Source organism: Callorhinchus milii, unplaced genomic scaffold (genome assembly GCF_018977255.1).
Source record: "Callorhinchus milii isolate IMCB2004 unplaced genomic scaffold, IMCB_Cmil_1.0 Scaffold24, whole genome shotgun sequence".
NCBI lineage: Eukaryota > Metazoa > Chordata > Chondrichthyes > Chimaeriformes > Callorhinchidae > Callorhinchus > Callorhinchus milii.
The window spans coordinates 6,622,153-6,636,730 of NW_024704765.1; the positions used below are offsets into that span (position 1 = coordinate 6,622,153).

At 45.6% G+C, this 14,578-nt stretch overlaps 1 protein-coding gene across 3 annotated transcripts; it reads left to right on the forward strand.

Moving 5' to 3' along the window:
- Window positions 1-956: 956 nt before the first annotated feature.
- On the forward strand, window positions 957-13,138 carry c1qtnf12 (C1q and TNF related 12). 3 transcript variants are annotated; one of them, XM_007906932.2, is made up of 10 exons: window positions 957-1,262; window positions 1,677-1,826; window positions 4,629-4,754; window positions 8,101-8,226; window positions 8,686-8,797; window positions 9,196-9,377; window positions 9,741-9,849; window positions 10,365-10,455; window positions 11,256-11,334; window positions 11,874-13,138. In XM_007906932.2, the coding sequence occupies exons 2-10, from the start codon at window positions 1,683-1,685 to the stop codon at window positions 11,970-11,972; spliced, it is 1,068 nt and encodes a 355-aa protein (XP_007905123.2). In that variant the 5' UTR covers window positions 957-1,262; window positions 1,677-1,682; the 3' UTR covers window positions 11,973-13,138. The 3 variants fall into 3 exon arrangements, with proteins under 3 accessions (XP_007905123.2, XP_007905122.2, XP_007905125.1); XM_007906931.2 differs by having other exon boundaries at window positions 957-1,228; XM_007906934.2 differs by lacking the exon at window positions 4,629-4,754 and having other exon boundaries at window positions 957-1,228.
- The last annotated feature ends 1,440 nt before the right edge of the window (window positions 13,139-14,578 follow it).

Genomic DNA, 14,578 nt, shown 5'->3' on the forward strand with positions numbered 1-14,578 from the left:
AAGCAACTTCATCACGTCACTGAGACGTCTCAAAGCGTTAACAGAATATGCTGTGAAGTCTAGCGACTGTGTGTTTTGTGGGCGAAAGAAGTAGAGGATGGGAAATTAACCCCTCCCCCATCAACACCCATGCATGAAACTCCACGCGGTGAGAAAGAGAGAGAGCGAGAGAGAGAAAGACTGCGTGAGACAGAGAGAGAGAGAGAGAGAGAGGGGGAGAGATAAAATTGTCACAACCTGACGACTCAATAGTGTTTCACAAAGCAGTGGCTCTTCTCTACCCATCACCACCGATCATATTAAAACTGGGCACTGAAGCAGATCAGATTCCTAACGGTTAAGGAGGCGGTAAACTGTTGAAGGAAAGTTACCCCCTCCCACTCCCCATCAAAGCTGGCAACTCATGGATGATTCCCCCTGAGACTGACGCCTTTTTTTTGGTGGGGGAGGGGTGTGTGTGTGTGTGGGGGGGGGGGCGGTAAAGGGTTTTAAGGCATTTTGTCCTCTTTGACCTACTTAAGTACGTAAGTTGGATGATACGTGCGTTTCGCCCACAAAATATTATGGTCAATTCACTTTGCTTTACAGTATATTCCGTGGTGCACTTTGATTGAGGCGTCTGGGAGACCCGATAAGGAGCTGTATCAAATGCAAGTATTATTATTGTTATTATTATTATTATTATTATTATGACTTCAACCTGGTGAGTTTCCACTGAAAAAGCAAAAAAAAAAAAGACACGAGAGAGAGAAGCTGATTGAAAGTTGATGGATGGGTAGCACTGTGTTATGTTAATCTCCACCTCCACACTCTCCCTTTCTCTGCACACACACACATTTTATATATATATATATATATATATATATATATAATCCAACCTCCTCTCCCTCACCACGTGTGGGAGCAAACTGCAGTCAAATCAAATGCAAAAAGATTAAAGGGCTCCCACTGCAGCAAAGGCTGTGGAGCCTCTGGATACGTTACTTGGGACCTTTTCCCTTCCCTCCCTCCCACCCCCTAAAAAAAAAAAAAAAATTTGTGGGCAGGAAAACTTTGTGGAGAGTTATTTGAACCTGTGGGAGAAACTTTTCTTGTGGTCCAGGAAAGAAGGAAGGAAGGAAAGAAGGAAAGAAGGAAAGAAAAAGAAAAAGAAAGAGAGAAAGGAAGAAAGGAAGAAAGAGGGAAGGAAAGCATCTCAGTGAAGGAGAAAGAGGGAATGATCCTTCAAGTTGGGACATCTCTAAACCATTTGCCCAGTTGTGGTGTGTGTGTGTGTGGTGTGTGTGTGTGGGGGTGTGTGTGGGTCTGTGTGTGGGGGGTCTATAGGGAAGAGGGGGTGAGTGGGACGTCTGCCTGTGGATATCTGGAAGCTTTTTTTTGGATTGCAATCAACAACAGCAACAGAAACCCCAACCCAAAGGGTTTGCTCCTTTGCCAAACTATTTGGCTCAGTCTGTCAGATGCCTGGTCTTGGCTTCTGAGAAAACCTGGGAATCGATTTCCAAAGTAACTGTCACACAGCTCAGTGCATCCATGGTCCAGTTATCCTCTGGGGTGTAGGACGTTTTTGTGGCTCAGGTCTGTGGAGCAGAAAGGATTCGCTTTTGCCCCAGGATTGGGGAGGTTTTTAATTCCTTTTTTTTTTCTTCTTCTTCTTTGAAATATACATCAAATAGCAAACGATGAAAGGCTGGACACTGCCTATCGTGATGGCAGTCCTTTACCATCAGCTAATTGTGTCTGCCAAGAGAAACAAGGCTCAGAGGATGAATCAACCCAACCAGTACACAGAGCCCTTTAACACAACTCTCACCAACAGCGAGGAGGTGAGTGGGGAATGGGTTTTGCTAACTGGGGGTTTGCTCTCCGCTTACTACCTCTCTTCCTCTCTTCTTTCTCTCCCTTTCTCCCTCTCCCTCCCTCTCAGCGCGAAACGGTTGATGCTCAAGAGTCCCATCGTCTGAAAGGACTCGGTGATCATTTACGCCGCCGATAATGATAATTGACACTACTAATAATAATGATCCTTGCATTTGATACGGACGCTCATCGCGTCGTCGAGACGTCTCAAAGCGCTTCGCGGGGGGGGGGGGGGGGGGGCGGCGGGGAAATAAAGCGCCGTCCGTCAAAGCTAAAACGTACTCTTTACATTGTAAAAGACATAATTTGCAAGGAATATGGTAATGAATTATTATTATTCTGTCGCCCTCTCTCTTTCTTTCTCTTTGTGCCTCTTCCTCGCTCCCAGTGCAAAGCAATTGATGCTTAAGACTGGAAAAAAAAGACTCCTTGGCAACCCAGAATTTATTTCCATGTTTAAAAATCAAAACACTTAAATAGCCTGATGTCTAAACCTGCTCACGGGAAATAACAAACGAACCGTGGCTAGTTTGCCCACAAAATACACAGCTAAACCACTTTGCAGCATATTCTGTGAAGCGCTTTGCCTTGAGACGTCTGAACGACCTGATAAGGCGCTATTATCAAATGCAAGGAATAGTATTATTGTCGTGGTTATTATTTTGACGGTGCACATAGATTTTTAGAAAATAATTTGCCAGCAAACCGGCTCATAGGGAATAGTGGGCTGTAGCTTGCGGTATTTCCGGATCACATTCCTTACCGCAGTGCCCGTGTTGGCCAAATAAGAAGATGTAACATCGTCTGACATGCCAACCCACGGGAACTCCGATCTGTCACAGCCGTGCTTCTGGAGCGGAGGTTAAGCAATACCGCAAATTACGTCCGATTGGCAGCCGATCGCATCCCGTATTTGTGAACCGCAGCCGTGTTCCACGTGTTCTGTTACAGTTAGCCGCGTTTAACCGGGAGTTATACTTTAGCTGGAGGCAGCCATGTTTTGCTATAGCCAGGCTGCCTCAGTTTAGCACTCTCTCGCCTCCGAGTCGGAAGGCTGTGTGTTCAAACCCCCCCACTTGGGGACTTGAACTCATCTAGTCGACACTCCGGTACACGGCAGGGGGTTTGGGGTGGGGGGCGCGGCATTGTCAGAGGTTCCGTCCTTTGGATGAGATATTAAACCGAGGTCATCGTCTGCCTGTTCAGGTGGAGGTTAAAGATCCTGTGGCACAACTCGAAAAGAGAAGGCAGTTTCTCTCTCCCACTGCCCCGGCTAACAATCCCCCAAATAAAACTGTTTGGCTGTTTGCGGCACGTTGCAGTGCACTAATAGGATTATTATATTTTCCGTAGACGGCTGTATTCTGCCGTAGCCATTTGTCAAGTAAGCCTATTTGTTATATATTTTTTGTGTAAGTGCGTCAGCCGACAATAAAATAATTCAAACATAAAATGCTCTGATTAACCCATAACCTCACAGGATTCTGAGCTGGCACAGTTTTTGCTCAGGTTACGGCACCAAATGTATTCTTGATTTTACCTATAGAGCAATTCAGTTGTTGTAAAGACACTGCGAAAGGTGTTGGCAAATTATTTTATCCTTTTGAATTCTTTTATCTTTTTCAGCAGTATGTCGAGAAGCCGTCACACTATGATTTGCTGTAACGTTCATTGTAATCTTTGTTTGTGTTTTGCATTTCGTGAGGTTAGAAAGAGGGTATAACTGACCATCTATCTGTGAGCAGACTAGCTGTCATATCTGCCTACAGTCACTACACTTGACAGTAATTAGCTGTGAAGTGTACGGGACAGGCTAAAGTTACAGGTGCTGTTATTAAATGCTCGGATAAGGGTAATCATTCAAGAGGCAATTGGGATCCTTGATTTATATGCACGGGAGCTGGACACAAAAGAAATGAAAGTAGATTGTAGATTGAGTTGGAGTTGTGTTCCCCAGTCTGCATCGTCAAATTACAGATTTCCTAATTAAGAATTAAGAAATAACCATCAAGAAATATCGCAAACTTGACCCGATTGCATTTTGAGACAACAGTCGTTTTTTTCCGTTGTGATCTCTGTCAGAGGCCGTGATATTCATCGGTGTGTCATTTTGGCACTTCTGCTCCGCTTGCGAGTCTTTCACACCCTTCGCTCGTGGCGGATTTTGAAAGTGTGGCTTCAAAGCTGTAGTCTTGTTCTGACATCACCGTCGAACAGTTGTGGAAGCAGAAAAGGTCTTTAACCCTTTACCTGGTCACAGCTTGCTTTGCGAAGGCAGTGCCATCCTCAAGTGCGACAGTTCACCGCATCAGTTCTTCCCATTAGACACTGCGGACACGAGGCTTTCCCCGCTGTATAAAATTAACACGGCTGTTTTGGCAGAAATCGGCTGTCGTTTTAGCCTACACAGTCACTACACTCCCAGTACGTCCCGTGAATTGTTTTGAGACTTTCTCCCGACGCGAAAGGCGCCGTATCAACTGACAACGATCATTGTTGCCACGATAACACAACACACAGTCACTCCACTTTTACAGTCTATTCTAGCGAAGCGCTTGGAGACATCTCGAAGACGTGACAAGGCGCCGTGTCAAATGCGAGGATTACTATTGTTATTATTGTTATTATTATCTCGATAAACAGTTCTGAAAATCAAGTCGGCCCCTTTATACGGTCAGTTTTGGGGAGGGGGGGGGGAAGGGGAGGAAATTATTTTCATTTTGGTTGTTTTCGCAATTTATACCTTTATCCTTTTCTCCCATCTTAAGGGCTCTTCCCTTCAGACCTCCTCCCCCTCCTCCAACCGGAGGATGAGAGAACAGGGCGCAGAATTCCTGACTCCCGACACCAGGGCCATCCCGTGTCCAGCCAACAGGAGGCATCCTTGTTGCAGGGTGAGACATCCCATGTGAGTTTTTTTTTCCGCTCTTCTCGAGGAGCGATGTCGTGCTTCCGTGAGGTGTCGTCTGCCTACAGACCGAATGTCTAAACATATCTGACGGGTTTGGGAAGGAAAGGAGGGGAGTTTGGGGGGGTGGGTTGGGAGTGGTGGGTGTGGGGGGAGTTGGGAGAGATCCTATGTGGTTCCCATCTCTGTCTGCACAATCATGGAGTCTTACAGCACAGAAGGAGGCCATTCGGCCCATCGTGCCTGTGCCGGCTCTTTGGAAGAGCTGCCCAATCAGCCACCCACCTCCCGCTCGTTCCCCATATTTTAAGGGTTTTTAAAAAAAGAGAGACCGGAGGGAGTTTCAGGAGGAACGTTTAAGCTTCGTGCATTTGCCATTAAAGCAATAGTTAATGGGAAAACGCTGAGCTAAAAAACAGACGTTTTCAGCACATTTGGCTCATCGTGTCTGTGTCACTGACACCCATTTTTCTAAGTCTCCCTTTGCCATTAATCCCACTTTCTAGCTCTTTCCCTACATCCCTTAATGCTTTTCCTACTCAGATACCTGTTTAGCTCGATTCTGAATGATCCCTCCCTTCTTCTGATTTTGTGAATGTCTCTATTCTCCATTGAACAAAATTGTGGTGAATGTCGATAGCCTTTGAACTGTGCTGAGCTTTTGAAACAATAACAATGCTCCTTGCATTTGACGTAGCACCTTGTCACATCGAAGCACGTCTTGGGATGTTTACTACAAAGTGTAGTCACTGTGTATTTCTAGGTATTCAATTTGCACACAGCGTTGCTAACAGCCCTTAGGAAATTTTACCTGCACTGATTGCCCAAAGCCTCGGCAGTCTTCAGAGCCTATGAAGAAGGTTTGGTGAAACCCTCATGATCAATGCCTTTTAACAAATATGTCGTGGATTGCAATGTAATGTAATGTTAGCACAATGACTAATGTGGGCAGCAGTGTTTGTAAGACTGTAGAAATGTATATGTTACACTAGTCTCTGTGGATTGCAGTACAATGTGAGCAAAGTTGGCACAGAGTTTTCATTGATGCTCAACACTGTGTCATTTGCTTTGAGAGGCTAAGCTGGTGTTTAACTGCAGCAGAAGACAATGAGGAAAGCTCAAACCTCTCCCCTCTCCACCCCAACCCGAATAGAAACTGCTGACAGAGTCTGGTGAAACCTCCAAGGGGTGGAGAAGCCAAGTTAGGGGACCACAGAGACCTGAATGGTGAGTCCAGAGCTATTGGGCAATGAGAGTCCCAAAATATATCATGCTCTTAGCCTTCAGACTGTTTGAAAATTTACAATTGAACATTAGAACACAAGAATTTCTAGACAGAAGAAGAGCAAGGTTCATCCATCCTGGCAGTCGCTTGTCCCACGCTATTATTTCCTACAAGAAATCTATCTGATTTGTTCATGAAAGAATCAACGCTTTCTGCTTCCACCTTCTCCCGAGGGAGTCTGTTCCGTACATTTACTGCTCGCTCACTGAAATGGTGCTTCCGCAAGTTTGTCTTGAATTTACCCGCCTTCAACCGCAGGCCGTGTCCTCTGGCGCTACCGACCTGCACTATTGTGTAGAAGTTTGTTTAAATCAATCGTAAATCGCAAACCAGTTTTTTTTCTTTGCGCGGCAATGATCGTAAAGCTATGACTGACATATAATTTGGGGGCCTCGTGTGCAGACAGCAATGAATTTTTGTTATCTTGTTATGGACAAACACTGCCTGTTTGTGCACATGTTTTCTCTGGGTTTGTGTTTTTCAGGTTCTGACCCTAACCGCAGCAGCCGATGCTGAGAGCTTCTCCGCAAGGGAGAGGAGGCCTTGAACCTTCCGCACAGGCTCCAGCTCAGTCACAGTTCACCGGGAGAGAGAAGTGGGAGAAAGGTGGGACGCATCAGTTACAACTGCTGCAGAGTGTGGCGCATTGCCAAGAGGCTGAGAGCACCTCTGGTGCAACAGACCCGGGAACATAGGAATCGTTAGACAAAAACAGGACCAAAGTCCATCTGGTTCACCTTCTACCGTCCCGGTCGTCGCAGGCTACAATAATAGTGTTGGCAATCGATCTCTATCGGACCCAACTGGTCCCCTCCCTTCCCCTCCTCGGATCTGTGAAGGCCAGAGATCTCGATTGTCCTGCTGCAATAGTAGATCAGTGCCACGAGCTTTGCTTTCCCAAGGACACCGTGAGGAAAGCCCCCCCCCNAGATTGTAATGACACAGAGCTGTGCAGTGAGGATCAGCGCCAGCACTGATATCTCTGTGCCAAGTTGGTATTCTAGGCGTCCATGTTGTGTGAGGCTCGAGGAAACCAGCGCAATTGTAGAAGTCTGTTCAGGACACGGACCGAGAGCTGTTTCTGCTCCTGCCTGTCGAGGAAGCTTTGGGGGAAAAAAAACCTTTGAAGAGAACGACGCAACAACGACGATTTGCATTTGCATAGCGCCCTCCACGCCGGACGGCCTCTCGCAGTGCTTAATACAGCCGGGGTTTCACTCTGTCATTAAAATCTAAGCGCTTGCGTTGCTGAGCGATTCGCCAACTCACTCTTCTCGGTTCTTGCACAAAGCGAAAGCACGTGTGAGCACATGCCTTCCACCAAAGGCACAAAGTACACCCAGTGCCGGTGCTGACGCCTTTGACAGGTAGAACTGACTAAATGGATGCAATGAACCATCATTTCTATCTGATGCCACAGTGATTGCTGATCATCATCATCATCATCATCATCATTAATATCATCATCAATATCATCATCATAATCACTCTTGCATTTGGTACAGCACCTTATCACGTCAGAAGGACGTCTCAAAGCGCTTCACAGGATTTACTGTGAAACGGAGTGACTGTATATTCGCGGGCAGCCAATTTTGCGCAGAGCAACGACCCACAAACAGCTACGAAATGAACGACCAGTTTTACTTGGGGGATCGTTAGCCAGGAAACCAGGAGGGAGAAACTCACTTCTCTGTTCAAATAGCACCATGGGATCTTAAACGGCCATCTGAACAGGCAGACTGGATTTTGTGCAACCTCTTATCTGACGGACGGCACCTCCGACAATCCAGCTAGAAGCGATGATGCATCGTGAATAAATAAAGCTCGCTGTATTGCACACCAAACACTTTTGACTTTTGTCTTCCTTTCAGTATAACGAAATCACGGCATAACATTACGCGACCACTTTACTTCGCAGGTAACAGGAACAAGCATCCAGCTAAATCATAAAGCGTTCTGTTCCTGCTCTCTGAAAGAGCTGGATACTTGGTTTCCCCCCCAAATAATCAAATTCCTGGCAATCTCTTTACTTCTGTTTGTTCCTCAGCTCCCTGAATCCCGGGAACACCGGCCAGTGGACCCTCATTCCTCCTGGATAAAGTTCGTACAGAGACCCGACGATGGGGTCAAGAAAGGCGGCAAGAAATGCAAATCCAACCGCAAGAAAGTATTGGTGCGTTTCAACCTGCTTCTGCTTCACTCCTTTCTTGATGGAGGGTAAAATTCAAGTCAAGAGCATTTGGGGGGGTTGGTGGGCAATGAACCTGCGATCTCAACATGATTTGGTATATCTGATATCAGGACGGCTAGTTAACCAGGGACTGTCGGTTTAGGATTGAAACTCGTACTGCAGGTTAATTGTCCTTCAAGGCCGGTCTCTTCTTCGACCGCGCCTTTGGTCACCCTCCAATCCCTATTGATCCCAACCAAACCCCAGCTCAGGTCGAAATCCTTGCTATCCAGTGCTTTGGGACGTACTCCCCCCCCCGCCCCCCCCACTCCCCCCTCTGATGTGAAAGGCACTGTGTAAATGGCATTTGTTCTTGTTGTTGTCCACCTGACGCCAATGTGAAAGGGTGGTTGCTTGAGTCGTTGGTGCCAACTTCCTGACTGCTCTCTGTGTCTTTCCCAGCCAAGAGTTTGCGGCCCCCCAGGCCCTCCCGGGCCCCCAGGTCCATCGGGGCCCCCAGGAGCTGAAGTCACTCAAGACGTCCTGCTGCGGGAATTCAAAGATATGATCAGAGGTTAGTCCAAAGCCTGGACCCTCAGAAACCAATTCCCCCCAAGTGGTTCTATAATAATAATAATAATATTAATATTAATAGTCCTTGCTTTTGATATTGTGCCTTATCACATCACTGAGACGTCTCAAAGCCCTTACTGTGAAGTGTAGTGACTGTGTATTTTGTGGGCGAAACGCAGCAACCAATTGCGCACAGCAGTGATTGTCCTACAAACAGTCGTGGATTGAGCGACTAAATTATTGTTAGCATTATTATTATTATTATTATTTTTTTAAGGGATTGTCACTTGTGGAAAGTGATTCGCCAATTGACAAACAATTGGTTCTGTGAGACGCAGCGGTTTTTTTTCCACAGGGTTTTTCTGCTCTTCACTTTGATGAGTTTTGTACTCTCCTCAGAAGCCACTGAGCGGAGGTCAGCAATGCTGACAGAAGTAAGTGCAAGTGTGAGCCCATCCTCACCTTTTGCCTTCGATGAGTTCCGACCCTATAAGCGGGTGCAGGAGGCTTTTCACTGTAAACTGAAGGGGATTGTCACCGTGGACAAAAGGACGCTTTTAGAGCTTCAGAACTTCCAGACGGTAAGAAATGATAATAATAATAATAATAATAATAATAATAATAATAATAATAATAATAATAATAATATCCTCGCATTTGATACAGCGCCTTATCACGTCTTATTTTTAAAACGATTTGGTCACTCAATCCATGACTGTTTGCGGGCCATTCATTGCTGAGCGCAATTGGCTGCTGCATTTCGCCCACAAAATACACAGTCACTACTTTACAGTATGTTCTGCGAAGCGCTTTAGATGCCTCAACGGCCTGATAAGGCCCTATATCAAATGCAAGGATTGTTTTTAGCAGCAGGAGTTACGGCTTTAATACAGCAGTTTCATTCAGCCGCCTCAATTTTATACCTTGGTTTTTTTTTTTGGCAGCCACTTGCAAAAGGTGCATTCCTGAGAGGATCGGGCATGAATCTTTCAACTGGTCGTTTTATGGCGCCAGTAACTGGTATTTACCAATTGTCTGCCAACGTGCACATCGGTAAGTGGCCATTTGAAGCTCTGATGATGGATCTCTCGCTGCTGGTGCAGGGGGCAGTTTTGTAGAAGACAACGACAACAACAAATTATATTTACAGGGCGCTGGGCAGTCAGGGATTCGGTCCCGAGCTGGCGAGGGGTTGGGGGTTGGTGGGGGGAAGTGTTGGGATCAGGAGGGGTGCAGTGCAAGGAGGGTAGAGGTAGAAGGGTGAACGAAGGCACGGTCGAAGAGGAGGGTCTTGAGACTTGCCTCGAAGGAGGCGAGGGAGGGAGCGAGATGAAGAGACTGTGAGCTGGAGTGCCAAAGGGTGGCAGAGGGAGCGGACAGGTTGATATAGACGACAATTTTATTCATATAAAACTGTGGGTGACAATGGCAAGCTGTTGGCAGCAATCATGCCTCCGAGCCGCCTGATTGTGAGTTCAAGCCCAGTGTTAGCACTTGAGCTCGTAATCTCATTATTACTTGTATTTAATGCTTCACAATATTGGTTCTGAAACCATATTCTGTTTTAGACCACAGTGAGATGAAGAGCAAAGGACCACTTCGCCCACGGGATAATGTCCGAGTCCTCATTTGTATCGAGTCCCTCTGCCATCGATACACGTAAGCACAAACGTTCATTTATACTGAGGTCCTTTGATCTCATATCTCGTCTCACAGACGGCAACTCCTCACTTTATGCACTCAAAGTCTGCAAAACACACAGTCACAGTCAAAGCACACTTTAGAGGAAATTCTGTGAAGCGCTTTGAGACGTCCTCCTGATGTGAGAAGGCGCTATGTTAAATGGAAGAATTATTATTATTCCTGGGAAGGACGAAACATTGGGCAAGTTTCCTTCCACCACACGCCTCTATTCACTTAGCTACAAGTAGGATCCCGGTTGTTAGTTGATTTGTGGATCGCCTATCCGGGAGGGGGTAATAATACCTTAAAAAAATAATAATTTGGTCACTCAATCCACGGCTGTTTGTGGGGACGCTGCTGTGTGCAATTGGCTGCCACGTTTCGCCCAAAAAATATACAGTCAATTCACTTTACAGTATATTCTGAGAAGCGCTTTGAGACGTCTCGAAGACGTGATAAGGCGCTGTATCAAATGCAAGGATTATTATTATTAAGATTATAAATAACTTGCATTTACATAGTGCCCTTCACAGGTGAGTCAGAGGTTAGAGGGAGGGAGTTAGCTGAGCAAAGGGGCGGACAGAGGATTGGGGTAGGACACAGTTGGTGCGAGGGCGTGAAGGGATTCATGTTCAGTAACACATCAGTTCAGTTCGGAACGCATTTTGAATTTGGTAGAACAGCCGCAAGCCTTAACATGCTGATTTCACACCTTTTTCCGTTGGCTTTTGACTTGCACTCGGGTAACCCTTTATTATTGTGTCATTTCGTTTCAGCTCCCTCGAAGTAATAGCTGGCCTGGAAAGTAACAGCAAAATATTCACAGTCTACGTACATGGACTGCTCCAGTTACAGGTTGGGAGACTCTTATCCAGAACTCTGCAGTGTGTGTCCTCTCTCGCTCGCCCGGGCTCCTGGTTCCTCAGCTGATTGATTATAAGATTCTCCTTCTTGACTTTCAAGCATACAACAACAAACTACATTTGTACAGAGCCTTTCACGTCAGGAGGACTGGACAGTCAGGGATTTGGACCCGAGCTGGGGGGTTGGGATCAGGAGGGGGTGGAGGGCGGGGAGGGTAGGGGGCAGGAGGGTGGCCGACGGTGCGGTCGAAGAGGAGGGTCTTTGCACGTGCCTTGGAGGAGGCGAGGGAGGGAGCAAACATGCAACCACTGCTTCTGCTCTGCATGCTCAAACCTGCTGCGTATTATCACCTGACAACACTCAAACACCCCCCCCGCACCGCCACAAACACAGCAGCCGATTTAGCGTCTCACAATTAGCTACAAAACTATGAACGATCAGATCTTTTTCCTCCCCAGAAAACATCCGAAAATACGACTTGCATCCAGGATAACTTCGCATTGTTTAACGCTGTTCTCTGTGTTCCCCAGGTTGGACAGTACACCTCCATATTTGTGGACAATAGTGCTGGAGCGCCAATATCTATCCAGAGTGGGTCAGATTTTATGGGTATGCTGGTCGGTGTATAACAGCTCGTTACCCGGGTTACGAAGAGAACAACGTTAAATACAGAGAACCGTCGTTTGATCCCAAAATCCTTCTTACAGAAATCGGAAATTGTTAATCCTTTACACTAGTCATGTGCAGACAAAGCAATAAGATTTGCCCTTGGCTCCTCCACTCACTGTACCAGTGATCGCTCTTTTTATGTCTCGTTCTTTCTCCCCCACCGCCCCCGGCCCTCACCCAATCTGATCTTTCGGTCCGTTTCAAGACAAGGGGGTAATCCACACAGCCCGATTTTGCAGTGTTTCTTAACAGATTTCTTGATTAAGAAATCCAGACTTGCACAAGACTGACTCACTAGACTTTTACGCTGAACTATATGTTGTGGGGTGACTCGAATTGGAATAACTGGGAAGGTGGGCATCCAGTTATCAGAAGGAGACACACCCCACCCCCCCACACATGTGGAATTTCTTAAGTAAATGGGATAATTTAGAAACACTGTAAAATTAAGTCCTTTGGTGTTAAAGTCATTATAGTAAGACTTCACTGTGACATTTCCAACCTTCACTGTGACATTTCCAGGAGGGAAGTTGAGCAGGTTATGATTCAATCACTGGGATTACCTTGATGAAGGTATTTAATGCCACGTAAGAAAGTAGCTCTTGTGAAAATAAAAAAGCATATATTCAATGAAGTGTTTATTATATATTTTTTGGCATATGCTCGAGGGATGGTTTTAGTTTTGAGTAGGAAGAGAGACAATTTGCAATTACTGTGATACAATCTGCGTAATTCATAATTTTTAAAATACAGAAGGATATTAATTGCATAAAATGAACACATCAATTTCACCCTATATTTCAACAAAGGCTCATTAAATGCTATAGCTTTTATTTTTGTGGGGGTGGGGGGTGGGGGGAAGAGAGACATTTTTAGGGAAATAGATCAACTGGACATTTTGTTTTAAAGAGGTGTTTTGAGAGAGTTTTGCAAAAAAGAACTTCAACAAATTTCAGTGGAATAACTAACTGTTTGTGACTTGCAAATATTCGTCTCTTTTAAAGATCTAAAAACAAATAACAAGATTGTTAAATCAGCCTCCACTGTGTTACACCAACAGTAGCCTAGTTTATTACTTTCTCTGTTAACTGTGGAAAATGTGAACTACAATAAATATAAACAAAGCCGACTGTCTCCATTCCCTACTTACAATCTCGTATAAGTCCCGGGCCCTAAAATAACACCTAGTCTGCGGGCTGCAAGACTATTTTGTCTTAAAAATGTTAAGATCGTACAAAAAAAGCTTTTTTAAAAAGTCCGGCTCCCAAATTCAGATGGCTTCGTAAGCATTTTCTCACGATTTTTTGCTGTTTGAAATTTTAAACAACACAACAACAACAACAAAAAAAAAGCCCAACTCCAGGTGGAATTGTAAAAAATGGTGCCATAGAGAACGCACAATGGGCCCCAGCCTTTCTCCGGCAATAACATGGAAATAAAGAGCTGGAGAGTCAGCTCGGAGTACAGCTGGGAGTCTAAAATTGCACAGCTGAATGATTTTAATGTTAAATGACTTAATGGCAAACAGCAAATTTCCTCTTTACTAATAACAACAGCAGTGCCCGTTTAGAGATTGGCTAAGGACTTTGCAAAGTTTTATAGGAGTGTGTGAGTGAGTGTGGGGCGAGTGAGGAGATTTTGGGGTAGAGCGATTCGGGAAGATAGTTCCAGAGTGGCTGGTGGAGATCAGAGAGGGATTTCAAGATGAGGAAGGGGATTGGGAGGTCAGTTTCCTTAGGGGACAGGGTCCAGGACACCGTTAACTGAGACCTTTGGAAGAACAGTGCGCTGAGGGAGTCTGCAACATGGTGCTGCCTCCTCTTTGCCCACATCAGGACTCTGGGTCGCTTATGCCTAAGAGGTAATCATTCATTCACAGATACTGTGCTGTCCCACTGCACACTTTTCATGTTTAACTAGCGTGATTTTGTTGTGTTAAGGATTGCTAATTGGTGACTTATTCTTAAAAGTGAATGCTCTGCTGCCTGTAGCCCTCCTCCGCGAGGTGTGAAATTACATCTTCCTCTCTTTTTCTTTTGTCCTTCGTGCCCTTAGAAAACTGAGAAATCTGTCGATAATATTTTCAACGCCCCCTTAGAAAAAGGACATTGTTTTATTAACTCTGGTTACTGCGAGGAGATGTGAAGAAAGCAGCTGATGGAATGTGTGATTCAGCCTGTGTGTGTGAGTGTGTAAAAAAATAATTCCTGATGACAAAACTAATCTTGGCATCTGATACAGCACCTTATCACCTCGACACATCTGTGTTTTGTGGGCGAGACACACAACAATGTCCTTGAAAAAGTGCGCGGCCAATTGTTTTTGATCTGGAGGATTGTTGGCCAGGACGCTGTGAGATCTTTTCGAATGGTGAATAGTCTGCCTGAACAGGCAGGACAGGATGTCAGTCTTTGCAAAGGACTGAATCATCTGTAACTGAGATGTCTCAAAGCGCTTCACAGAATACACCTTTTGTGGGCAAAACACAGCAGTGTCCCCCAAACAGTCGCGTACTGAGTGACCAAATTTTTTTTTGAGGGATTGTCACCCCCGAAAGCAATCTGCC

Excerpts from the sequence above, each read along its gene's own strand:
- c1qtnf12 (XM_007906931.2), top strand. Across the intron at positions 9,850-10,364 it reads GTCTGCCAACGTGCACATCG|ACCACAGTGAGATGAAGAGC; the intron begins GTAAGTGGCCAT and ends ATTCTGTTTTAG. Across the intron at positions 11,335-11,873 it reads ATGGACTGCTCCAGTTACAG|GTTGGACAGTACACCTCCAT; the intron begins GTTGGGAGACTC and ends TGTGTTCCCCAG.